General features: G+C 46.1%; 1 protein-coding gene and 1 long non-coding RNA gene across 3 annotated transcripts in view; one reads left to right on the top strand and one right to left on the bottom strand.

Moving 5' to 3' along the window:
- The window catches only part of LOC138742717 (uncharacterized), a 135,850-nt gene that overhangs the window by 7,467 nt on the left and 100,669 nt on the right, over positions 1 to 27,714 (bottom strand). The window contains exon 4 of the long non-coding RNA XR_011344371.1: positions 18,190 to 18,279. This is a non-coding gene — a long non-coding RNA (uncharacterized lncRNA). The remainder of the gene's footprint in view (positions 1 to 18,189; positions 18,280 to 27,714) is intronic.
- Positions 260 to 26,939, top strand: LOC138742716 (P2Y purinoceptor 1-like). 2 transcript variants are annotated; one of them, XR_011344370.1, is made up of 3 exons: positions 260 to 722; positions 2,007 to 2,170; positions 24,639 to 26,939. XR_011344370.1 is itself a non-coding variant. In XM_069897496.1 (3 exons), exon 3 carries the CDS (start codon positions 13,382 to 13,384, stop codon positions 14,369 to 14,371), a length of 990 nt encoding a protein of 329 aa, XP_069753597.1. In that variant the 5' UTR covers positions 260 to 722; positions 2,007 to 2,170; positions 13,347 to 13,381; the 3' UTR covers positions 14,372 to 17,205. The 2 variants fall into 2 exon arrangements, 1 of the variants encoding a protein (XP_069753597.1); XM_069897496.1 differs by lacking the exon at positions 24,639 to 26,939 and adding an exon at positions 13,347 to 17,205.

Raw genomic sequence — 27,714 nt, forward strand, 5'->3', positions numbered from 1 at the left:
GGAGGGGAGAATAGGGAAGCGAGGAGAGGGGAGAGGGGAGGAGAAGAAATGAGGGGAGAGGAGGGAGGAGAGGAACAGACTGAGGGAGGAGAGAAAGGGGAAGAGCTGAGAGGGGAGGGGAGAAAAGAGAGGAAGGAATGGGCAGGGGGAGGAGTATATGCTAACAGGGGGATAGAAGGAAAAGAAGCCGAGAAGTGACAGGGACAGAGAGCAGCTCTCCAATAGGAGAAAGAAGGGATGGGGTGGGGAACTGCAGGAAAGGAGGCAAAGAGGAGGGTCAGAGGTTCAGGGAAATCTGGTCGGACACTAAGACGGAATATAAAGGGTTCCTCCAATGTGCGGAAAACGGAAGATTTGATGATCAGTTCGTTTTGTTTTCTTACGTGTCAATGAGACTTGGACCATCCTTAAAGCAGGATGCAGGAGAAACCCAACCTCGGTCCGTGTCCTCCACCCCCATGTCCCTGAAGCAGCGTCGGGGGAGATTTCCTCGCCAGCGCCGCATCCAGAAGGCGATGCCCTGAGCGGCCAGCGGTTACATCGGGAATTGGACCAAGAGGCTGAGAAAGTGGGGGGGGGGGGGGGGGGGGTCCCTTCCCAGCCCGCGAACTCCTGCCCAGCTCCCGCCGGATCGCCTGGGCTCCCTGACGGGGTCTGCCTCGGATCTGCACGCAAATACAGCTCGTTACCAGCAGTGGCTGTCGAGGACCCCCTCGGTGGAGGTGAGTGTGAGGCGACCCCCGCTGGAGTGAGAACTCTCCCCGTCCCTCCGTCGCTGCTCGGTGGGAATCCAGACGGAGGTGGGGAGGTCAAGGGGTGCGCGGTGGTCGGAGTCCGAGAGTCATCGCTTTGCCCAGCGACCCTCACACAAACGAGCCCCCGCGAGGAGCCAACTCGCCACCCGCTTTACTAGCGGGTGCGTGTCTATGCGTGTGTGTGAATTTGGGGGGGGGGGGGGGTCTGTGTGTGTGTGAATGTGGGGGGGTCTGTGTGAATGGGGGGGGGGTCTGTGTGTGTGTGTGAATGTGGGGGGGTCTGAGTGTGTGTGTGAATGGGGGGGGTCTGTGTGTGTGTGAATGGGGGGGGTCTGTGTGTGTGTGAATGGGGGGGGTCTGTGTGTGTGTGAATGGGGGGGGTCTGTGTGAATGTGGAGGGGTCTGTGTGTGTGTGAATGGGGGGGGTCTGTGTGTGTGTGAATGGGGGGGGTCTGTGTGAATGTGGGGGGGGTCTGTGTGTGTGTGAATGTGGGGGGGGTCTGTGTGTGTGTGAATGGGGGGGGTCTGTGTGAATGTGGAGGGGTCTGTGTGTGTGTGAATGTGGGGGGGGTCTGAGTGTGTGTGTGAATGGGGGGGTCTGTGTGTGTGTGAATGTGGGGGGGGTCTGTGTGTGTGTGAATGTGGGGGGGTCTGTGTGAATGGGGGGGGGGTCTGTGTGTGTGTGTGAATGTGGGGGGGTCTGAGTGTGTGTGTGAATGGGGGGGGTCTGTGTGTGTGTGAATGGGGGGGGTCTGTGTGAATGTGGAGGGGTCTGTGTGTGTGTGAATGTGGGGGGGGTCTGAGTGTGTGTGTGAATGGGGGGGTCTGTGTGTGTGTGAATGTGGGGGGGTCTGTGTGAATGTGGAGGGGTCTGTGTGTGTGTGAATGGGGGGGGTCTGTGTGTGTGTGAATGGGGGGGGTCTGTGTGAATGTGGAGGGGTCTGTGTGTGTGTGAATGGGGGGGGTCTGTGTGTGTGTGAATGGGGGGGGTCTGTGTGAATGTGGGGGGGGTCTGTGTGTGTGTGAATGTGGGGGGGGTCTGAGTGTGTGTGTGAATGGGGGGGTCTGTGTGTGTGTGAATGTGGGGGGGTCTGAGTGTGTGTGTGAATGGGGGGGGTCTGTGTGTGTGTGAATGTGGGGGGGGGGGTCTGGATGTGTGAATGTGGGGGGGGTGCGTGTCTGTGTGTGTGCGTGTCCCCTCACTCGTGTTGGTTGTTAGAAATGTTCATTTCACTTCTATTTCTCACTCAGCGCTCTCCGGGCTCCCTGGTCACGTCCCGGCTCTCACGCCCGGCCTGGAACCGAACGGGAGAGCAGTGGGGTGGAATTGGCAGCGAGAGCCCCGAGGAATTGCAAAGAGCGAGAGAGAGTTTCCTTTGCAAAGAAACCTGCTCCAACCTGCTGCATGTTCCGCGGTAGGAAGTTTTGGTGACTTGCCAATGCATGTGTAGTTGGTTTCTCAGCTGAAACGTTACCTGTCGTTTCTCATTCCACACGAGGTCCACCTGGTGAATATTTCCGCATTGTTCCCTGTTTGTCTCGGATCTGCGGAATCTTCGGTACGTTTTGCACCGTCTTTCCACCTTGCTGTGATCATTGATGAAATGCAACCCCTTGTCGACGAGCCTTAGCTTAGAGGGGCAGCGAGGAACTTGTCGGTGGGTGCAGTGATGCGGTGAGCTCACCTTGCGGAGCAGGGAACGAGTGATGTTGCCACTGTGTGAATTCGAATGGTGACGTTTCCCCATTTAGACACATCTGGAGGCCAAATGCATGGTCAATGGTAGGAGTCTTCACAGTGGGGAAGAACAGGAGGGATTTGGGGGTCCAGATGTGCTGAGAAGTCCAAGAGCTGACATGTGGCAGCTTGGTCAATCGCTGTTTAGACCCCACTTGGAATATTGAGTTCAGTTCTGGGCCCTTCATTGCAGGAAAGACATTGAGGGTGCAGAGTAGATGGACCAGAATGTTGCCTGGATGTACTAGGCAAGGTTCACAGAGCTGGGGCTCTTCTCTTTGAAGAGACTTAGTGGGCGTCTATAAAATGATGAGGGACAGCCAGCACCTGGGGTGACAATCGCAAATACCAGAGGTCGTCTGTTGAAGGGGAGTGGAAGAAAGTTCAGGGGAGATGTCAGAGGGATGTTTTATACACAGAGAGCAGTGGGTGCCTGGAATGCATTGCCAGAGGTGGTGGCAGAGGCTGGTACAACAGAGGCATTCAAAAGCCTCTTAGTTAGGCAGGTAAATGTAAGGAAAATAGAGGGGTTTAGGTGTGAGGAAGAGAAAGAATGTTATGGAGTAGGTTTCCATGTGATGCCATGTATATACTCAATTTGAATTTTGATACTTTGACCCAACGTGGTTTAAGGGTTTGTACTATGGTGTAATGTTCTCTGATCTATGCTCTGTGACCTATGTTTTATGTTCTATAATCTATGTTCTATGTTCCCTGATGATTCTTCCACCCATAATGTTGTCTCAACCTACTTAAGTATACTTCGCCGTCAATTTAACCCTTCCCAACCTCACATCCCATCACTCTCAGTTTCACTTTCATCCATGTACTTGTCTAAGAGTCCTTTAAATGTCCCAATTGTACCAAGCTCCACTGCCACTCCTTGCGATGCATTCCAGACACCTCTGTGTAAAAAAAAAAAACCTCCTTCTGATGTCTCCCCCTCCCCTAAACTTTCCTTCCTTCACCTTAAACAGACATCCTCTGGCATTGGCCATTGCCGTCCTGGTTGGTTGCAATATTATTTCATTTATCTGACCAGGATTTTCCAGAGACGGGACATAGGTGGTATCAGTCCTGAGTCTTGATGTGTCTGCAGTTGGTGATCCATACCTCAGAGGCATATAAAGTAATGGAAATGATCCCTGGGCCAGTTATGAGTTCATGGAGGTATGGGGCCATACAGAGTAGAAACAGGCCCTTTGGCCCATGCTGGCCCATTCGGTGTCTTTCATGGATCCAAAGATCTCCATCAGTTTCCCCCCAACGGTCTTTCATTATGTTTCCTTTCCTCTTGCCCTGCCTCTCTCCCTCTCTCTCTCTCTTTTCCCTCTGTCCCCTTTCTCCTAGCTTCCAAAGAACCAAAAACACCCCCACCCCAGTCAATTCTCACTGTTCCTCTCTCCTGTGTCCCATCATATCCAATTAATACCTTTTCTCTGTTGGTCTGTGCTCCTTCCCCTGCCCCTTCTTCCCTTCTCCCCAGCCTTTTAATTCAGGCACCTGCCAGCTTTTTACTCATACTTTGAAGAAGGGCTCAGGCCTCAAAACGTTGGATATATATCTAACCTCTCTGGATGCTGTGAGACCTGCTGGGTTCCTCCTTTGTTTTTGCTACTTAAACATTCCCTTTGCCTGTGTTTGGCCCATATGCTTTGAAACCTTTCCTATCACTGTTACCTGTGTAAGTGTCTCTTAAATTTTACAATTATCTCCGCCTTTACCACTTTCTCTGGCAGCTGATTCAATATACTCACCACCCTCTCTGTGAAAAAGTTTCCCCTTTAAATATTTTTCCCTCTCACCTTAAATCTCTGCTCTCTCATTTTAGGCTCCCCAACCCTGTGAAGGAAATTCTGACACTTCCCATTTTTTAAACCTCCATAAGATTGCTCCTCAACCTCCAACACAGCAGAGAAATGGTACCTTGATGAAGGGTCCAAGCCTGAAATATTGGTTTCCCTTGACTTCCTTGGAATTCTGCATGACCTGCTGAGTTTCTCCACCATGCTTATTCATTTCCGTTGCAATCCCAGTGTCTGCAGACTTTCTAAGCTGAGTTGTCTCTCTTTTTAACTCGGGTCCTCCAATCCTACTCCCCTTCACACCTTCATGACATCCTTCATTAACTAGGTGACCAGGACTTAGTTTAGTAAGGCCTTTGACAAGGTCCCACATGGGAGGTTAGTCAGGAAGGTTCAGATGCTAGGTATTCATGGTGAGGTAGTGAACTGGATTCGACAATGGCTGGACGGGAGAAGCCAGAGGGTGGTGGTGGGTGACTGCTTCTTAGACTGGAGGTCTATGACTAGTGGTATGCCTCAGGGATCTGTGCTGTGACCATTGTTGTTTGTCATCTATATCAATGATCTGGGTGATAAAGTTGTAAACTGGATCAGCAAGTTTGTGGATGGCACTAAGATTGGAGGCGTTGTGGACAGCAAAGAAGGTTTTCAAAGCTTGCAGAGGGATCTGGACCAGCTGGAAAAATGAGTTGAAAAATAGCAGATGGAATTGAATGCAGACAAGCGTGAGGCATTTTGGAAAGACAAACCAAGAAAGGACATACATGGTAAATGGTCGAGCACTGAGGAGTGCGGTAGAACAGAGGATACTGGGAATACAGATACATCATTCCCTGAAAGTGGTGTCAAAGGTGGATAGGGTTGTAAAGAGAGCTTTTGGCATTTTTGCCTTTATAAATCAAAGTATTGAGTCCAGGAGTTGGGATGTTTTGTTAAAATGTGTAAGATATTGGGGATGCCAAATTTTGAGTTTTGTGTGCAGTTTTGATCACCTAAGTACAAGAAAGATAGCAATAAGATAAAAAGAGTGCAGAGATTGACGAGAATGTTGCCTGGACTCAGGAACTGAGGTAACGGGAAAGATTAAACAGGTTAGGACTTTATTCCCTGGGATGTAAAAGAATGAGGGGAGATTTGAGAGAGGTATTTAGAATTATGAGGGAGATGGACAGAGCTTTGTCCACTGAGGGTAGGTTAGATACAAGCCAGAGCACATGGGTGAAGGGGGAAAGGAGAAAAATTTAGGGGAAAATATTAGGGGGAATTGCTTCACACAGAAAGTGGTGGGTGTTGGAATGAGTGGCCAGCTGAAGTGATGAATGTGGGCTCATTTTATCATTTAAGAAGAAATTAGACAGATACATGGATGAGAGGGGTATAGAGGGCTAAGGAATAGGTGTGTGTCAGTGGAACTAGGCATAAAAATGGTTCAGCACAGGCTAGAAGGGCCAAAGAGGTCTGTTTCTGTGCTATAATGTTCTATGGTTCTATGCTTCTAACTTCAGGGGTGTTAGGTCAATTGGGTGTAATTGGGCCTGTTACTGTGCTGTATGTATGCCTAAATTAAAAAAAATTTAACTACACGATAAACCAAGTGGAGTCTCACCAATATAGTTGTAACATGACCTTGGAAATGCGGTGCTTCAATCTTTCCCACGAACACCCCCATGCTGGTGTACCTAATGTAACCGTTAATATTATTGGTTCACTGAGGATACCAGATATAGGAGAATCAAGATTCCATGCAAAATTCAGAAAGACCTTTCCTTCATCTGCCAAGAGACGCTGTTCGTACAGTGGTGAGACCAAAGACATGAAAGAGAGGCCAAAGGAAGTCCCTTCAGAGACAAGGTGTCACCTCTCATGATGACGCCTCTTTCTGCCCCGTAACCTCCATAGGGTCCAGCTCTGACCCTGAGCTCCAGAAGTTCGAGTGTCTCTCATCGGACCCTGATTCCCATCCACCGGTACGATCAGGAAGCTATCAAGACCTGAAGCCCTTTGGGAGCCCCTGCTCGCCATCGGTACCCGCATGGATGCAGGAGTCCCGATTCCTTTCTCCAGCAGCCTGCGGAACCCCCAGCACCCCCACACACCACCCCCCCCACCCACCCCAATCTTCAGTGAGTCCTGAGCTGGAGCCTGCGCCTCTGCCGTGGCCTCACACACTGTTAGATCCTTCTTGCAGCGGATTGGGTGCTGGGTTTGTTCCCTTGCTCTGGTGCCCTGCATTGATCTGCTGCTTCCCTGGAGCCCACAACCCTTGAGGTTTGGGCTCCTGAAAGTGGGAAGAGACATCTTGGAGAGATTCACATTACATGTCACTGACGGGTATTGTTCAGTGGAGACGGACCAGCAGAGGACCTTTAAGGCCCTGCAATGTTCAGCAGACAAGTCGATGATGACTTGGAAAATGACCTCATCTCTGAATGTGTCGAGAGCAGCAGACTGATGACTGAAGTTGCAGTGACCTTGGTTCAGGAGTGGATGTGATGTGGGTTGATTACTCTTGGCCCTGTTGATTAGATCCACTGCGGTTGGTAAGATTATGAGAGATGAAATAAGCAGAGTGTCAGGAGGGTGACTCAGCCTTGTCTGACACTGGTTCACACTGAGATTGGGTGCATCCTTCGGCTAAGATCCCAATATCTTCTGCAAAGCAGCTGGGTTTGTGAAGGAGGCTCCCCGTTTATTCCCAGTCGACAGAAACAATATTCAGCTCTGACCTCCCATCCATTGAAGACATCTATGTGAGGCCCTGCCTCAAGAAGGCAGCTGACATCATAAAGGACCCTCCCCATTACCCTGGTCACAACCTCTTCTCACCGCTACCTTTGGGCAGAAGGTACAGAAGTCTGAGACCAGCACCTTTAGGTTCAATAACAGATACTTTCAGACTCTTGTCAGACCAGTCAGGAGGTGCTCTGACTCCATAAAACACCGTCTGTAGTGTTGCTGTCGGTTCTTTTTGTACTAGGATTACTGAGAAAATCAGTTTTTTGTATTTATTACTGTGAATTTCTTTTTTTTAATTTATTGTCTCTTTTTAATTCAATTAAGTATTCTAAAGTAGCTTCTTTTAGTTGTTTTTTTAAAAAAATTTTAATACAGCACAGAAACAGGCTCTCCAACCCACGAGCCCCATGTTGACCAAATATACCCATGTGACCAAATATACCCAGGTCACAGAGAGAACATGCAAACTCCTTCAAGACAGCACCGGATTAGAACATGGGCTCTGGCCATAGGTTTGCTGTAATTGTTTCCTTGTGACTAAGTGCCTGTTCGGCTGCAGCAAGAAAGAATTTTGTTGTGCAATGAGCACGATAATAAACTCATCATAGTTATCAGGTATCTCCTCTGAGAACAGCTACGGCGCAGTTGCCTCTCCCTACCTGACTGAGGCTGAAGGTCATCTATCCGGGCTGCCTCTCTCTCACTGCTGAATGGGGTGAAGTTGCTGGAAACTGCACAGTGATTTGATCTGAGGGAGGGAGTGGCTGAGTGGAGCCCAGGAAACAGCTGTGGCTTTGGAAAAGTTGCACTGCCGAGAGTTTAAGTGGGAAACACTATCCGGCACTGCAAGGATCCAACAATTTCCTCCATCATGTTGAATAGGTGCGTAAGGGATTACTTAAGGTGGCATGTGAGTGGGAAAAAAAGGTTGAGAATCACTGGTTGAATGGCACTTAACGGGAAACATAATAAGAGATAACAGAAGAAGGCCATTCAGCCAGCTCTACCATTCAATAAGATCAAGGCTGATCTGGCCGTGAACTCGGCTCTACCTAGCTCCCTTTTCCCCATTACCTTTAGCTAGGCAAAAATCTGCTTTAATTTTAAATATATTCACGAGGCAGCATCTACTGTTTCCCTGGCCAGAGAAGTTCGCAGATTCATTGCCCTTGGTGAGAAGCAGCTCCTCCTCATCTCTATCCTCGAACTCTTCACCGAATCTTGAGGCTATATCCCCTCGTTGTAGTCTCACCCACCAATGGAAACAACTTTCCTGCCTCGATGTTATCTATTCCTTTCATATCTGTTTCTGGAAGATCCCCTTTCATTCTTCTGAATTCAATAGAACCATGGAACACTAATGGCGAGTAGAGGACACTTGGAATGCATTGCCAGGGGTGGTGGTGGAACCTGATACAATTGGGACTTTTAAAAGACCCTTAGATAGGCACATGAATGAAAGAAAAAAAAAATGAGAGTTATGAGCGCAAGGTAGGGAAAATTTAGTTTGTTGAGTAGGTTTCTATCAGTTGGCACACCATCGTGCACCAAAGAGTCTGTACTGTGATGTAATGCTCTATGTTCTGTGCTCTTTTGTCCAAAGTAGGGCATTGATAAAAGCATAGAAACAAGCTCTTTGGCCCATCTAGTCTGTGCCAAGCAATTCTGCCTAGTCTCATTGACCTGCACCCAGACCATACCTCCCATACCCAGACCATACCTCCCATACCCAGACCATACCTCCCATATCCAGACCATACCTCCATATCCCTCCCATACCCGGACCATACCTTCATACCCCTTCCATACCCGGACCATACCTCCCATATCCAGACCATACCTCCATATCCCTCCCATACCCGGACCATACCTCCATACCCCTCCCATCTCTTTTTCCCTACAACTTTTTCTTATGTTAAAATTAAGCCCACATGCTCCACTTCAACTGGCAGCTCATTCCACATTCCCACCACTCTCTGTGTGAAGAGGTTCCCCATATTTCCCCTTTCACCCTTAACCCTTGCCCTTTAGCTTTTATCTCTCCTATCCTCAGTGGAGTCAGAATCTGTTGTCATGAACAAGTCATGAAATTCGGTGTTTTGTGGCAGCGTCGTAGTGTAAACGTACATATTATAACCATCTTACAACATTACTATAAAAAATAAAATATTAACAATAATGGTGAATGAAAAGTAAGGCCGTGTCTTTGGTTCATTGGTTATTCAGGAATCTGATGGCAGTGGGGAAGAAGCTGTCCTTGTGCCGCTAAGTGCTCGTCTTTAGGCTCCAGTGGAAAAAGCCAAATTGCATTTACTCTATCAATATCCACGATAATTTTATATCCTGTCCCAGGAGTCTCAATCTCTATGTATGTGGATACATACATGTCTGAGTAACATTAAAAAATTTTCGTCAATTCCAGCCCTTTCAACCCATGCCACCCGAACACACCCAAATTAACAAACAACCCTGTGTGTTTTGGAGGGTGGGAGGAAACCAGAGTACCCGGGTCAAACCCGCACAGACATGGGAAGAACGTCCAAACTCCTTACAGACAGCTCCAGATTCAAACCTGGGTCACTGAAACAGCATTGCACTAACTGCTAACTGTGCTTTGTCCATAAATCTTAATTAGTGAACTTTTCAATGAAAGGAAAAAGAGTTTACTGATGTCTTGGTCTGTATCTTTCCTTCAACCAAATGAAATGCAGAGGCTCTGATAGCTCAGTGGCTAGAGCATTGGCCTTGTAAAACATGGGTTGCAAGTTTGTTGCTTGCTGGGGCCTCATTTCTGTGAGGGGGCACTGGTCAAAATGGTGATCTCTGTCTTCCTTATGGTAGACAAAGTTAAAGAATTTCATGTATGTTACATTCTTAATGTAGTATTATGTGACACCTTTACATTGTCTGATTGTTGTTGGATTTTTTGCTATACACATCTAAAAAAATATTGCGTTCTACGTTGGTCTGGTCACCTAATGAAGGGCATTCTTGCTAGGTAGGGAGTGGAATGGAGATACACTTCTCTGATTCCTAGGATGCCGAGTTTATGTGTGAGGTAATGTTGAATAAACCAGGCCGATATTACAAAATCAGGACAGGAAAAGATCGGGTGAACGCAGTTCTGGGCTCCTCATTACAAGGACGGATGTGGAAGCTCTGAGAGGGAGAGTTACCAGGATGATGCCTAGATTGGAGAATGAGTCTCATGAGGGCAAGGTTAACAGAGCTGGGTCTTTTCTCCTTTGAGCGAAGAAGGATGAGAGATGACTTAATGGAGGTCTACAAGATAAAGTGGACAGCCAGCACCTTTCTCCCCAGGGCGAGAGTAGCAAACACTGAAGGAACTCTGTACAAGATGAGGGAAGGAAAGTTTAGGAGAGATATCAGGGGGAAGATTTCTACAGAGAGAGAAGTGGGTACTTGGAATTCATTGCCAGGGGTGGTGATAGAGTCTGGTACTAAAGGATATTTAAAAGACTCTTAGATAGGCACATAGATGCAAGAAAAATAGAGGGTTATGGGTGTGAGGTAGAGAAGGTTTAGTTTGTTGAGCTGGTTTCTATCAGTCAGTACAACATCATGGGTCAAAGGGCCTGTACTGTGCTCTAATGTTCTATCTTCTATGTTCTTTTGCCGGAGTATCGATAAGCAGAGGTCATAAAGTGGGGGGGGGGGAAGAGGAGTTGAAGGGTAACCTGAAGGGTAATTTTTTTTCCGCACAATGGGTACTGCCTTTCTCAGAAACTAGATAGGCTGAAGGGCCTGTTTCTGTGCTGTAGTATTCTGTAGGTTCTATGAGTCTATGAGTGCATGGAATGGGCTGCTGGAGGAGATAGATGAGCCAGGTGGTATTGAGAAAAATCCTGGATGGATACATGGATAGGGATGGGTTTTGAAAGGATATGGGGCAAATGCAGGCAGGTGGGATGAGTGTGGGTGGGATGTTTTGGTCGATATTGGCGAGTTGGGCCAAAGGGCTTATTTCTGCGCTGTCTAACAATGAGGCTGTGACTCTGTGTGTATAGGTGACAAACAAAGCATAGTTTGTAAAATTGGAACCTGCTGGTCTTAAAACTGAGCTTCAACACATCATATTCTAACCAGCACGAGCTTTCTCTTCCTGGAGAAAGGTTAATGATTGCACTGTGGCCGGATACATCGCCTCTGCACCTACTGCCCTTCAACTTGTCTCTTACCAATTCTTGCCTTGCACCTTCACCCCCATCTTCCAATTATTTTCTCCAATCTTTCACCCAATGACCAACCTTGGCTTTCAGTAACATATCTCTGGTTCCTTTCACTTCTTTCAAATCGTTTTCATCCCCAAAGGTTACCTTACCTAATCAGAATCAGAATTAGGTTTTTTTTTGTCATAAACAAGGGTCATGAAATTTGTTGTTTTGTTGTGCATTAGAGGTGCAAAAATTGCAGTTCCGTAAATTTATTACTTAAAATAAATAATTTGTGTAAAAGAAAGAGAAAAAAATGAGGTAGCTTCTGTGGTTCATTGTCCATTCAGAAATCCGATGGTGGAGGGGAAGAACGTTGGGTGTTCATCTTCAGGCCCCTGTAACTCCTTCCCGATGGGAGAAGTGAGAAGAAGAGCACGGCCTGGGTTAAGAAGGTCCTTTGATAATAGAGGCTACATTTTAGAGGCACCCACCTCTTAAACATGTTCTCAATGGAGTGAAGACCCCTGCCCATGATGGTGCTGAGTGTTTTCCTGATTGGAGAAGGTAAACTGATGAGGAACAGCATTCTAAAGAGGACGTGGGTTCAGCAGAAGCTTCAATCGTGTTGTTTGCCCATGGGATTCGATTGACCTTAGATAGTCCACTTCTCATTAAGATCATGACTGTTTCCACTGGCTTGGGCTGCCTATAGATATGGTTCCTTCTTGCCGTTTGTAGAGTCAGGTACATCTAATTAACTGGGTTAATGAGATCCCCTGGGAAGTAAAAGGATATGTATTTTGACAGCATTTTTCAGATCACAGGACACAACTGCATCATTCAACTGTAATCTAGAAGTATATATTCACTAAGGAGTCTCAGTTCAAATCTCATCGGGGCAGTGGTTGAAAGTAAATTGAACTATTTACTTTGGTGAGTCTGAAAATAACTGGTCATCTTTCAGTCGGGCAGCAGAGAGGAACTTCTACAGGTGCACCATTGAAAGCACCCTGTCAGGGTGCATCACTGCATGAGAGGACATCTGCTCCACCCAAGACAGCTGTGGAGGCCAGGTCATTGACTATATTAAGATCTTCTGAGTTTCTCCAGCCTTTCTGTGTTTTTACCACAATCACAGCATCTACAGACTTTCAGGTTTCACACTATATTTAAATTTAAATTTTAAATTTAAACATACAGCATGGTAACAGGCCCCACAATTACTCCCAATTGGCTTTCAACCCCCGGTACATTTTGAACGATGGGAGGAAGGTGGAACACAGAATCCCAATAGTTGTTCTGTAAAAAGGACGGCACGGTTGGCATCGTGGTTAGCGCAACACTGTTACAGCTGCGGCGAGTGGGACTGGGGTTCAAATCCCGCACTGTCTGTAAGTAGTTGGTACATTCTCCCCATATCTGCGTGGGTTTTTCTGGGGCCTCCAGTTTCCTTCCACCATTCAAAATATTCCAGGGTTGTCGGTCAGTTGGGTGTAATTGGGAAGCATGGGCTTGTGGGTTGAAATGACATTTACTATGCTATATGTCTAAATTTAAATGTAAAATTTAAATGAAAGGTTGTAGGAGAGAGGGAGTATGGAGAGATTTGAATGTAAGAATAAGAATTTTCAATTTAACATTTTGTAGACTCATACAGCACTGAACAGACATCTTGACCCAACTCATCCATTCTGGACGAGTCCCAGTTACCTTCATGTGTTCCCTATTCATAAATCCATCCAAATGTCTTTTGAATGTTGTAATGGTACCTACTTCTCAAGAGCACGGTTGGAGTAGCAGATCGCGCAACACCTTTACAGAGCCAGTGACTGGGCCTGGAACATGGTTCAAATCCCATGTCGTCTGTAAGGATTTTGTACATTCTCTCCGTGTCTGCGTGGGTTTTCTCCAGGGACTCTGGTTTCCTCCCACCGTTCAAAACGTACCGGGGGTGTAGGTTAATGGGATGTCAATTGCGCAGCAAGGACTGATGGGCCAAAATGGCCTGTTAGTGTGTGATATGTCTAATTTTCTTTTTAAATTATTTCATCTGGTATCTCATCTTGTCAGCACAGAAGCCAAAACGATCCACAAAACTCTTGATGTGATAAATTTCCATCTTTCGTTGCTGTTGCAGATGTTCTTGCCCATGTGAGAACCAACCAGCCATGAATGAGAGGCATGGGTTTGGATACAGAGGTGTCCTGCTCCATCAACAAGGACTTTGAGACGTATTATCTGCCCATCATGTACATAATCGTCTTTGTCACAGGCTTCATCGGCAACAGTGTCGCTCTCTGGATGTTCCTGTTTCACATGAGACCTTGGAGCAGCATCACCATCTACATGTTCAACCTCGCCCTGGCTGATCTCTTCTACATCTTCTCCTTGCCCCTGTTAATATTCTATTATCTCAAGGAAAGCAACTGGATCTTTGGTGAGGTGCTGTGCAAGCTGCAAAGGTTCATCTTCCATGTTAATTTGTATGGTAGTATCCTCTTCCTGACCTGCATCAGCGTCCACAGGTACACAGGGGTTGTCCACCCCATGAGGTCACTGGGCAGGCTGAAGAAGAAGTCGGCTACCATTGTTTGTGTGTGCGTGTGGATTATTGTTATGGCAGGCATCTCCCCGATACTGTATTTCTCCAGAACAAACCAGAACGCCAGTTGGACTAACAGCTCCAGGTCACAACCAGACACTAATAAAACAACCTGCTATGACACAACACCTCAGGAACTCCTACAAACATACTTTATTTACAGCATGGGGACTACTTTCTTTGGATTCTGTGTTCCCTTTACCATCATCCTGGTCTGCTATGGCTTCATCGTGAGGGCGCTAATAGGCAACAAGATGAGGTCACCCTTTCAGGGAAAGTCTGTGTATCTGGTCGTCATTGTTCTGCTCGTCTTTGCCATCTCCTACCTACCCTTCCATGTGATGAAGAACTTAAACCTTCAGTCCAGACTCTATTACCAAAGGCCGGAGACCTGTGGGTGGAACAGGAGGGTCTACGCCATGTATCAAGTGACCAGGGGTTTCGCCAGCCTCAATAGCTGCGTGGACCCTATCCTGTATTTCCTGGCAGGTGACACGTTCAGGAGGAGGTTTACTACCAGAGCCTTGAGAATCGTCAACCGGAGTAACACTGTGGTGTAAGAATTTTCAGGACACAAAGTCATAGGATGTTGATGGTTCCTTGTGAATCTACCACTTGCAATGTCTCAACTCACTTCCCTGAAGATTTATTAGGGAAAATGGGAAGAGGACATGATATTGTGGACAATGGTGGGAGTAAAGGGAATGGAAAGGGAGACCAGAGAACTTGGAGCATTATAGAGTGAGCTGATGTGCAGTGATGGGAGGCTACAAAGTAAGGCTGGGAATGGATGTTAACGTAAATCAAATATAAATGAGTGGGTGACAACAAATGCACAACATAATTTTATTAGCTTTGAAAAGCGGGAGTTTCATAACCTACAACAGGGTCTTTTTGCAAGAAAATCCATACGCAGATGGGCACAACCCTTTTTACATGGTTCAGCTGCCCATTCTACAGTCATGACTATTCACTTGACCTGTAATCTGCAAACTTCAGCAAAATGTCTAGCACGAGTTTCGAGAACAGACTGGCCTTGGTTCTCAAGTCTTGTAGCTGCACTACTAAAAGAAAACCATTTCTTTAACAGACTCTAGTATTTTTCCAAACAAAAAAAATCTTTTATCCCATTCCTTGCTGCTAAAATTTTTAGAACATAGAACAATACATCACAGTACAAGCCCTTCAGCCCTTGATGTTGTGCCAACCCATAAATTCCTTCAGAAAATAAAGTACTAAACCCTCCCTACCCCATCTATTTTTTTCTTTCATCCATGTGCCTGTCTAAGAGTCTCTTAAGTGCCTCTAATATTTCAGCTTCCACCACCACCCCTGGCAAGTCATTCCAGACACCAGCAACTCTCTGTGTAAAAAATAACTTACCGCTGATGTCTCCCCTAAACTTCCTTCCCTTCACTTTGTACAACATGTCCTCTGGTGTTTGCTGATCCTGCCCTAGGAAACAAGTGCTAGCTGTCCACCCTATCCATGTCTCTCATAATCTTGTAGTCCTCTATCAAGTCTCCTCTCATCCTTCTTCGCTCCAAAGTGAAAAGCCCCAGCTCTGCTAACCTTGCCTCATGAGACTTGTTTCCCAATCCAGGCAACGTCCTGGCATCCTCTCTGTAGCTTCCACATCCTTCTTATAATGAGGTGGCCAGAACTGAACACAATACTTCAAGTGTGGTCTCACCAGAGATTTGTAGAGTTGTATCATGACCTCTCTACTCCTGAATTTAATCCCCCATTAATGAATCTCAGAAACCCATAGGCCTTATAGAAAGGAAAGAAGCAAATCTATATAATCTCTGCAATAATCTATCATGGGAAATGAGGTTTCTCCTATCAGGGGCCATGTAAATAAGTGAGCATAGACATGAATGACATAAATCAGCCATTCTCAATCTTTTTTTCAATTATGTTCCCCAAGACTCTGTTCATAGTTTATGGGCCCCCGTCCCTGTGAAGCAGTGAAATTTTGGTTTCTTCCATACCTTTCTCCTGCTGACAGCACAAAACAGAACATTAAAATATTGATATTACTTGAAGTGAAAAGAAATCAAGGCTTTTTTGTTAAATGTGCTGTACCCCCATAGAGAATGGTTGGTTTAAGTGAACAGTCAGGGTGTTGAATAAACTGAGTTTGATGGGCTTGGTGAATTTTACATGAAATGATTTTTTTGTTCAAGCGGAGAGGCTTGCAAATGGGCTCGAAGGCTTTACACAATACATTAACATATGATGAGGAAGATAAAAGATGGAACAGCCCACATTTAAACATGCTTTACTTATCTGAAAATTCATCTGCTAATGTAATAAATGGTTTCCCTTTTATGACTGTGACATTTTTAGAGTAAATGGAAATGAGAGAGGGCCCCAACCTGAAACATTGACCTTATGTAGCAAAGGTAAACATACATAACCAATGTTTCTAGCTTGAGTCCTTCATCAAGGTGTGAAAAAATGTCGACAGGCACCAAACAAAATGGTCAGGGGGGATGAGCAAGGGGAGAAGCAAGGTTCCAAATGCAGAAGGTGGATAAAGGAAGGGGGGAGGGCACACCAGCTGTGGAAGCGAATCTGGGTGAGTACATGGTCGTAGAGCTTGAAAGCAGCAGGGATTACAAATGGGGAACAGTGAAAGGGAAGGCCACAAAACACCCTTCGGAGATCAAGGGAGAACATCTTCAAGGCAGGCAAGCCTCGAAGAGACCTTGCAGAGTTTTTTATTAGACAGAAGTACACGTTGACCATCGATCTCTCTCCATGGGCACAGCCTGTGCAGCTCCTTTCCTCAACAGAAATGATGCCTTTCCTTTAACTCAGTTACTAGGAGACAAGGATTGGAGGGGAGTTGAGTTAAAGTGGCTTCCCTACAGATCTCAGATCCTGAAGGAATGGAGAATATAGAAACCTTTGGCACATTTAGAATGTACTTGACTGAAGATTGAACGGGGAATTTGACCTTGAATGGGAAGTCAGATTTATTGAAAATTCATTGTTTTGCTCGCAATGGGCTGAAGGTCTATTTTCTGCACCTGTCAATTTCAGTGAGCATTTGATTGTATATTCTCAGCCGTAACCCCAGTGGAACACTGAATGGTACATCACTGGAAGTATTTTCAGGATGAAATGTTAAAGTGAGGCTCTGTCCGTCCTTTCAGGTGAACAGTCCTGAAAAGGAGCAGGAAAATTCTCTGTGTGCTCACAATTGCTGGAGGAACTCAATAGGTTGGCTCCTCATGGACCAGAGGAGGCGAAAATATATGTGTACTTGATAAGTTTCTCAGAGATGTTGTGTATTTACTACAATCATAGCATCAGATTCTCAATATTTTTAGCCAATGTTTGGCACCTAACCAACATCACTCAGGCAGCCTATTTGTTCCTTATTTTAACACATAATAATATATTAAAAATGTAATATACATGATATATTTCAACTTGTGTCTGTCATAAGGCAAAGAGTCACCATGAGGATTGTCCAGCATCCCTAACAATAAGAGAAAAAGAAGCAAAAGAGAGTCCCGACAGAGACACTGGGTGTCCGTGGATTCTACAGAGTCATTGGGTGTCTGTGAATTTGCCTCCAGTGCTCCCACAGCCTCAGCAGCTGAATTCAAGCCGATGCCAAACCAAGCTCCAGATCCAACTATCATCAGGAAGATTTCAGCCTTTGGAAGCCCTTCTTGCCCTCAGCACTTTCTCAAATGCCGATTCCAATACTTTAATGCCTGCTTCCCACGAACCGGTCTCTTGCAGCCCGCAGCCTGTCCTTCAGCTACCGAGCCCCTCGCTGGCCCGCCGCCACGATCATCATCCTGCAGGGTTGTCTCCCATGCTTCTCCTTCTCAACGGGCGATCGTTCTCCCCATTTCTGACACCACTGCTCCCCTGGAGTCTGCAAACCTTGTGGTCCGCTGCCCAGTGCAGGCACCACCAGCTTGGACACAGACCCCATGTTTGCAAGATTAAAAATTTTTTTTTGAAAAGCATCAGCTCTTTTCAAAAGCCTGTACAGAACCATCGTCATCAGGACCGGGCGGTAGAACCCTGCGGAGCAGCTCTGTGCTTCCTCTCCAGGATCCGCACCAGGAGCTGCGCTACCATTACTGTAGTTCCAGCAGTGCCACCATTTTTTAAAAATATATATTTTTATAATTGTATTATTATAGTGCAGTCAGCAGAAAACTTTTGCAGAAGGTATTTCCACAATACTATACATTTATGTCATTCACTGTAAAAATGTCCTGAGCTTGTGAAACAGACTCCAGAAATACAAGTAACTCAGCATTCCATCTCACTTCAATTCCAAAAATGTGTCATGATCTCTCTCCTTGGCAGGTAGATCAGATTTGAATTACGAACTCCAACTTACACGTCCTGCAGGTAGTCTTTCACTTCCAGATGTTGCTCAGTGTAAAACAGTAACCTTGTATCCGTCTTTGTGCAAGAGACCACACAGAACCTGCGGGATATATTGGAGAATCAGACGCTTACCAAGAGTGAGCAAACGAAGGAACTGACTTTTAGTTAAAACCCTTGTTATCCAGGATTCAAGCAACCCATGTAAGCCACAAAAAAAAATTGCGGGAAAAAAATATAGAAGTTTCAAATCGGTGTGCCTTGCCAATCACGCAGAACAAAATGTCAAGCAACTGGAAAATACACTTATCCGGCATCTAGATGCTGGATACCAGAGATTTTACTGTACAGCACTGGAGACGTTGGTGAGCTTAAATGCCAATAAATCCCAAGGACTCAATCATCGCTACTCCAAAGTTTTGAAGGAGGTGTCCATGGTGATGCGAATGCTCTGGTTATTATCTTCCCAGGTTCGAAAGATTCTGGAGTTCTCGTAGTCATACAGCGTGGAAACAGGTTATTCACTCAACTTGCTCACGCCGACCAAAATGTCCCACTAGTCCCACCTATCTGCATTTGACCCATATTCCCTTTAAACCATCCTGTCCATGTATCTGTCCAATTTTATTGTTGAATGTTGCAGTCGTACCTGCCTCAATCACCAAGTCTGGCAGCCAGTTCCATACACCCACCTCCCTTTGCGTAAAAAGTCACCCCTCAGATTCCTGTCAAATCTCAGCCTCCCCTCATCTTAAACCTATGTCCTCTGGCCTAATGATTCCTTTGGGCAAAAGACACTCTGTGTTCTCCTGGTTTACCATCTCATGATTTTGTACACCTCTATGTGGTCACCCCTCATTCTCCTGCACTCCAAGGAATAGAGACCCAGCCTGCTCAACCTCTCTCTAAAGATCAGGCCCCTGAGTCCTGGCCATAGCTTCATAAATCTTTTCAGCACCCTCTCCTGCTTTGACAGCATCTTTCCTTACTCCTGTGGAATGGAGGGGAGCAATGCGACCACATAGGTTAGTGAGGGAGGGAGGGAGATAATGAGGAAACTATTGACCATTATTCTGAAATCAATGGTAGGGAAACTTTTGAAATCTGTGGTGTAATAAATGAGCAGGATTGGACAGAGTCGACAAGGATTTAAGTTCAAATTTATTTATCGTCCAGTTTCACAAGTACAACCTGACAAACCATGCAAACATACAACCAGAAGTAACGCAAGTACAGCCAAGCAAAATGAAAAAAAATACATAAAAATAAATCAGTGTTGTTTAATAAATAGTAGAGTCTCAGAGTTAATGTGAGCAGTTCATTTAATCATTCATCTGTCTCACCGCCTGTGCGATTTTAAAAAAAACCCTTTTTCTCAGCCTCTGACACTCCTGTATCTCTTCCCTGAGGGAAGCAGGTGAAAGGTACTGTGTGTGGGGTGGAAGGGGTCCTTAATGATTTTTGCACACCCTCTTCAAACAACAATCCCAGTAGATCCTGTCAATGCTGGGGGAAGGAGGAGGAGGGAGACCCCTGTGAACCTCTCTACTGCTCTTATGGTCCTGTCGATTGACCTCAGATCTAATTCTCTTCAGGAATATTGAAGGAAATATATAAAGTTCTTGGGATGTGGCTGGTCGTATAGGTAAGATTAATGGATGCAGATAGTCTCACACAGGAGACCATATGGATATTCCCATTTCTGTCTTTCCAACTGAGAATATCTCACAAGTTCCACAGTTTTAACCAGTGAAGAAAATTGTTTCTGAATTTTTTTTAATGGGTTCGTCAGTGTTTGTTCGGATTCCCATTGTGGATTCAACCTCCGTACACGCATCCATCAAACCATTTCATTGTTGTAACGGTTTCCTCAGGGTGCCCGATTTCTCCAGCTTCCTCATCTCTGGAGAAAGGAGTGGCAGCCTGGTTATTCCTTCCTGAAACCTTTGTGCAGACACGTGGAGAATCATTAATGTTTTACTCACATTTTGATCCTTCCTCCAATCGAGCAATTTTCAGTCAGTGGGACATCAAGTGTTGGGGGTGGTGGGGAGCAGAGATGGGGAATGAGTGGGAGTGTCGTAGACCTTTACAGACCCAACATCCATGCCAACTAAGCTTGTCCACTTTGCCTGCATTTGGCCCATATGACTCTAAACCATAGATGTTTTGTAAAGAAGATGTGACTGGGAAGACAAGCCAAGTTTATTGTCATCTGATTGTACAAGTACAATCCAAAGAAACAGCATTCTCCGGTCCTCGGTGCAAAAATATGTAGACACACAACCAGACATAACACACATGCAGACAAATAATACATATGCAGGACAAATATTTTATCCATTAAAATAAATAAATAAAGCCATTTTGTTTTGTCCAAATTAGAGTCTTGCATAGTTAGTTGGAGCAGTTCCTTTGGTCGTTCAGCGTTCTCATTGCCCGTGGGAAGAAGCTGTTCCTCAGCCTGGTGGGGCTGGCTCTGATCTTCCTGTACATCTCTTCCCCGACAGAAGAAGCTAAAAGATGCTGTGTACGGGGTGGAAGGGGTCCTCAATGATTTTACGTGCCCTCTTCAGACTATGATCCTGGTCGATCACATCAATTGTGGGTGGGGGTGGGGGTGGGGAAACTCCAGTGATCCTCTCCGCCAGTCTTATTGTCAGGTGGATTGACCTCCAATCCATTTCTCTGCAGCAACCATACCACACTGTGATACAGCCGGCCAGGACGCTGTCAGTAGAGCTCCTGTAGAAGGTTGACATAATGGTGGCCCGTAGCCTTGCCCGCTTCAGTCTTCTCAGGAAGTGCAGTCGCTGTTGCCCCTTCCTGACAAGTGAGGAGACGTTGAGTGTCCATGATAGGTCACTTGTTAAGTGAACTCCAAGGAACTTGGTGCTCTCCACTACAGAGTTCTTGATGTGTAGTGGAAGGTGGTTGTTCCTGCTCCTCCTGAAGTCCACGACCATCTCCTTGGTCTTGTCCACTATGAGATTCAGGTTGCTACTCTTGCACCATTTCATGAGATTTTCACCCTCTGAAGTGTGACCCATCGTTGTCGTATCATCTGCAGACCTGATGACACAGTTAGAGCTGGATCTGGCGATGCGGTCATGGGTCAGTAGTGTGAACAGGAGTGGGCTGAGCACACAGCCCTGATGAAGAAAGAGGTTGAGAACCACTGCTCTAAATCTTTCCAATCAATATAGTTGCCTTTTAAAATTAACAATTCTACCCCCCCCCCCCCCCCTCTACCACTTCCTCTGGCAGCTCATTCCATAGACTCTCCAGCATCTATGTAAAAAAAAGGCCCTGATAAATATCTTCCCTCTCACCTTAAATCCTGCAGTTTTAGATACCTCTATCCTGGGGGGGGGGTAAACGGACAATAATATTTTGACTATTTATCTACACCACTGCATGGTTTTATGTGCAACACAGAGGTCGGCAGAAGCTGTGATTGCAGTAAAAACACAGAAATGCTGGAGGAATTTAGCTTGTCTCACAGCATCCATATAACTGATGTTTCAGGACTGAGCCCTTCTTCAAGGTCGTAAAACACCTGTTATCTTTCTTTACCTCTTACGGACATTGCGAGACCTGCTGAGTTCCTCCAGCATTCATGAGGTCACCTCCTTCAATATCCTGTACTCCAGGGAGGAAACCCCCAGGCCATCCAGCATCTGTTTCTAATTCAAGCCCATCGATGCTGCTAATGTTCTTGTGAATCTTCTCCTCAGCCATCCCAGCTTAAGGCGTTCTCTACATCGGAGAGACCGGTTGCAGATTGAGGGAAATCGCTTCGCTCAGGACCTGCTCTCCGTCCACAACAACAGTTGTGGCCAACCATTTCAATTCTGAGTCGCATTCCCACACTCATGTGGCCTTATGTGCTATCCCACTCTGACCAAACCGCAGACTGGAGAAAAAATACTTTATTTTCTGAATGAACACTCTCCAGCCAGATGGCATTAACATTGACCTTTCTGTTTTATGTTAACCTTGCTTCCCTCTTTTCCCCATCCCTTTCCAGCCCTCCCCTCCCATCCTCCTTACCCACCCAGGCATCCCTCGTCTCCCCTCATCGCTGCTGACCCTCCCTCCCTTCTCCACCTATCATCTCCTGCCTTTACCACCTCCACTATCTTTTGTTCGGACGCCTGCCAATATTCTCTCTTACCTTGATGAAAGGCTCAAGCCTGAAACATTTTTTATGCATTTGACCTTTGCCACATAAAGGACATGGTTTGTCCTTGCTGAGTTTCTTCAGCATTTTGTGTTTTTACTTAACAGCTTAATGATATTCTGATAGTCAGCATCACCCAGAGTGATGGCCACCAACGTCTTGTACAGCTGGTAGACCTGCACTCAGTGCCAAACATTTCCTTCACCACCCTGCCTACCTGCGCCACCACTTTCAGGGAACGATGCACCCAAATCCCTGAACCTCTTTTGTTCTGCATCAAATCTCCATTCACAATGCAGGTGAGTGAAGAAAGGCAAGGCTTCTCCACAATGTGTGGTCCTGCAGGCCATCCCAGAGAGGTAGAGTTACAGGTACATGCTCATGTAATACAAAATTGCCTTTTGAAGCCGACAAATCTTCGTCATTTGCCCGCCGTCCCTCGCATTCAGAGAGAGAGAAGCAAAAGCGCATCCCCTCAGAGTCACTGAGAGTCCGTGGGGATTTGCTTCTGATTTCAGTTCAGTTCAAACCATCGGCAGCTTGAACCCTGATACAATCAGGAAGCCCTCAGTACCCAGGCCCTACGGGAGCCTTTGTTGCCCTCAGCACTATCTCGAATCCCACTTCTGATACCTGGTTGGCTCTTGCTAATTCGAAGGCTGTGAGTCTAAATCCCACTTTAGGAACCAGAGCAGCAAAATGTAGTCCAATATGGTCCTGCACATTTCACAGTGCTGTTTATCCAAGGCTCTTTCTGGTTTCTTTTAGATTTAAAAGACTCCGCAAAACTATTGTGAATGTGAGTGGGACCACTAGCCCGTTGTCTGAATAAGTATCTGAGAAAAGATTCTTGGGACCCTATCACCTTGTAGTATGCGCTTGGTGGCCACAGGTTGGCAAGGCAGTTAGCGCAACGCTGTTACAGCGCCAGCGACTGGGATTCAAATCCACCGCTGTCTGTAGGGAGTTTGTATGTACTCCCCATGTCTGTGTGTCTCCTCCAATTGCCCTGGTTTCCTCCCACCCTTCAAAACAAACATAGGTAAATTCGGTGGCACGGGCTCATGGTACTGTATGTCTAAATTAAAAAATTTAAACCCAACCCGTGTGTTGAAGCAACAGGGAGGGTTTGGAGATTGTGGTAGAGAATGGCTGAGATGTCGGTTCCCTTTTCATGTAGAGTAAAAGCAGAAGCTGGATCCCAGTGTCAACGTCCCGATTTATCTCAGCATGGAACTGTGGTGAAATGAGTTGCACATGCAGCTTGTTCTTCTGAGAGCTGCACCTGGTGATTAGGAGGAGGTTTTACCCTCAAGTTAAGTGCACACCAACGTCTTGTCGCTCAGGGCTGGTTCAGAGAAAATGAATTAAGGACAAATAAGGGAGAGATCAGCAATAAAACCTCTGCTTTCCCAACATCCTGATGTTGGGGAAGTTGAGAACAAGGGGTCACAGTCACAATGGCTCTTTGCTTTCACTCACTTTAAGTCATCCCTATGCCATCAGTGCTCTGTGATTAGTAAGGGATTGCTTAAGGTGGGATGTGAGTGGGAAGGGAAGGTTGAGAATCACTTCTCTAGATCCAATTGTTACTGAAATATTTTGCTTGAGAAAAATGGTCATTGGTCCATTTCCTTTGGAGTTCTGAAACCGTGCACATAATGAGTCAATGTGGTACGATTAAAACAGTGGTTTTCAACCTTTTTCTTTCCACCCACATCCCACCTTAAGCAATCCCTTACTAATCACAGAGCACCGATGGCACAGGGATTACCTAAAGTGGTGTGTGAGTGGAAAGAAAATGGTTGAAAACCACTGGGGGAAAGGGGGAAGCCATTTAGGACTGAGATGAGAAGAAACTTCTTCAGCCCGCAAAAAGTTGAGGCCAGATCATTAGATATAATCAGAAGGGAACTGGATGTGGCCCTGATAGCTAAGGGGATCAAGGGATATGGAGAGAAAGCTAGGGTCGCATGATCACCCAAGATTGTATTGAAGGGTAGTACAGCCTCAAAGGGCTTTTTGCTCCGGCTCAGCATTTGAATCACTGCAGTCGCTCATTGTCATGTGGAGGCATGTGAGAGTCTACAGATGCTGGAATCTGGAGCAAAAACCAATCTGGTGGAGCACCTCAGGAAGTCGAGCAGCATTCTATGGAGGGAGAAGAATATTTAATGCTTCCAGTCGAGACCAGTCAGGGTCTTGACGTAAAAAGTAAATGATTCCTTGAATTTTTCATTGACTTGAGATGCTAACGCTGTTTCTCCCACCCACCTCAGATGCTGCCTCACGTGCGGAGTGGGTCAAGGAATTTACAGCGTATGGAACACAGAACTCTACTGCAGAGTACAGGCCCTTCAGCCCACCTTCTAACCTCGTCAAACAACTGCTTAGAATTTGCCTGCTGCCTAACATTTCGGTTTTCTCACTTCCATCGAACAGCCTCTTAAAAGATCCCATAGTACCTGCTTCCACCACCTTTGGCAGCAGCGCATTCCATACGTCCACCACTCTTTGTGCGTTAAACGTTCCTCTTACTTGCTCCCAACCACCTTAACCCTTTGGACTCCTGCTTTCAGGGACTGCCCACAAGCACCTATACTCCATACCTGGTTCTGAGACACTGATTTTATACCCAACCACAAGCTGGATCATACTGTAGTTTACCCATAGACCCAGTCTGGAGTATATATTATGAAAGGTTGTAGATGGCCGGAGTCCAAAGGGTTAAAAATATGCACCCTCGTTTAGCTATTTCAGTCCTGGGAAAATGGAAAACACAATCAATCGGAGGAGAAACGGCCAAGTTCACTCAACTTCTCCTCATAAGGCAAGCCGTCCGATCCTTGTAAATCTCCTCTGGACCCTGTCTACAGCATCCACATCCTTTCTAATAGTGAGGTGACCGGAATTCCAAGTGGGGTCCTACTAAGGTCTTAATTAGCTGCGACATTACCTCACATCTCTTGAACTTGATTCCGTGGTTAACGTAGGTCAGCACACCGCTCGCCTTCTAAACAACGGAATCAATCTGCCCAGCATGGATGCAATTTCAGTGCCAGTGACCCGGGTTCAAATCCAGCGCTGTCTGTAACGAGTTCGCCCCATATCGGCGTGGATGTATCTGTTTCTTCCTAGTTCCAAAAGGTACATCATTATAGGTTAAATTGTGTTTGTTTAAATGGTTATAGCTTCCACTGTACGTAAATTTTAATAAGTCAAGGAATGTGTATCCTTAAAAAATTGATGGTTTTCGAGGCCTATTACTATCGCTGGTTAAACTTTATGCCTGCAGTGGAAACACCACATCCGTGGGCAAAGTACAGAAATTTTAATTTAAAATTGAACCTGTACAGTAGCTTTGCGTGTCCCATGGTCACAGAAGTTTGATTTGCCTAGCTCCTCACAGACAATGAGATACTTCCGAAATGTAGTCCCTGTTATAATAGAGGGAGTGCAACATTCATTAGGTGCATGATTGCAACTTTCCATTCATCCCCACAACTACCTGTCAAAACAATCCGATCATCTTTGGCGATATCAATTGTCAAAGGATGTGAGCCAAGGCATTGAGAAATCTTTCCCACCTAAAGCAAGAATTTCGCCACACAATGAACGCTGGGGACAGCGAAGCAATGTCAATGGTTCACCATGGTTCTGCTGGAACTGCGCCAGAGTATCAGCCCAGATTTGGTGCTCAGTCTGTCGTCCCACCTCCCACTGATTTAAATTTTAAATTTAAATTTAGACATACCGCCTGGTATGACCCAATTGCACCCAACTAACCTATAACCTCCTCGGTACATTTCGAAGCGTGAGAGAGAAAAGGAGCACCTGGAGGAAAGCCAGCCATGGGGAGAACGTACAAACTCCTTACATTCAGCACGGGATTCGAAACCTGGTCCCGATTGCTGGCGCTGTAACATCGTTGGGCTCCATGCCACCCTATCAGCAAAGTTCCAGCACTGGAGCTGGACTTGATATACGGTAAAACCCCCGAGTATTTGGAATTCAAGTAACCAACAGCCTCAAGCAATCCAAAAAAAATCAAGGAAAATACTTTAAAAAATTTAACATCAATAAGAATAAAATAAGAGGTTTAAAAAAAATGTAGGTTTTTAAATTGTGAAAGTGAATGTTCTCTGAAGTAAACATAAAGCTTTGTTGAAGACATTGAAGGAAATATTCGGCTGGCGGCGTGTCTTGGCCGGGCTTTGCTCATAGCAGCTGTTTGAATAAAGTTGTGTGAACCAGCAATGGCGTCGCCCAGGATGAAGAGCTGGCTGATGCCGCTCGCCATTGGGGTGACTCTCTTAGAGAGTGGTGGTTGACTGGAATGACCTTCCGGAAGAGGTGGTTGCAACAGGGTCAATTTTGTCATTTAAGAGAAGGTTGGATGAGTGCATGGATGTGAGGGGGTTGGAGAGTTATGGACGGGGAGCAGGTAGGTAGGACTAATGGAGTTCACATAAATCAGTGCAGACTAGAGGGGCCAAGATGGCCTGTTTCCATACTGTAATTGTTATCTGGTTTTATACAAATAACTACATGCAAATAAAAACAAGTGGATTCAACAGCAAACAATTCTAAAAGTACTGACAGTCCAATGGTGCTAGTTTAGTCCCACTCAGCGCTGGGATTTAAGGTTGAGCAGGGTCACAGCCTTGGGGGGGGAGGCTCTTCTTCAGTCTGCTGGTTCGAGAGTGAAGGCCCCTGTAGCACCTACCAGATGGCAGAAGAGTAAAGAGTCCATAGTTGGGGGTGAGATGCCTCCTTGATGATATTCTTCGCTCGGCCCAGTCAACGTTCCTGATAGATATTCTCACTGGTGGGCAACTGGGTGCTGATAACCCTCTGGGCAGTTTTCACCACCCGCTGGAGTGCTTTTCGAGACAATTGCCAGACAACACTGAGATGCCATAGGTAAGTAGAAGCTCATCAATATCCTGGGACAGAGGTGTACTTTCTTCACAGTCCGCAGGAAATAAAGGCCCTGTTGGAGTTCAGGGACCAGGTGAGATCATTGGAAATGTGGACATTCAGGAACTTAAAGCTTGATAGACATTCCACCACAACTCCACTGATGCAAATAGGGACATGAGTGCACCTTCCTCCACTCCTGGAATCCACAATGATTTCCTTCGTTTTCTGAGTGTCGGCACACCACATGGCCAAATGCTGGACCTCGTCCCTAGAGGCTGCTTCTTCATCCCCTCGGATCAGGCCCATCTGCAAACTTGAGTATGGAATTAGATCCATATCCAGCAACGTAGTCACAGGTGAAAAACGAATACAGGAGAGGGCTCTGCACACAGCCCTGGGGCACGGCAGTGTTCAGGGTGAGAATGGAAGAGA

Source organism: Narcine bancroftii, chromosome 9 (assembly GCF_036971445.1).
Source record: "Narcine bancroftii isolate sNarBan1 chromosome 9, sNarBan1.hap1, whole genome shotgun sequence".
Classification (NCBI taxonomy): Eukaryota; Metazoa; Chordata; class Chondrichthyes; order Torpediniformes; family Narcinidae; genus Narcine; species Narcine bancroftii.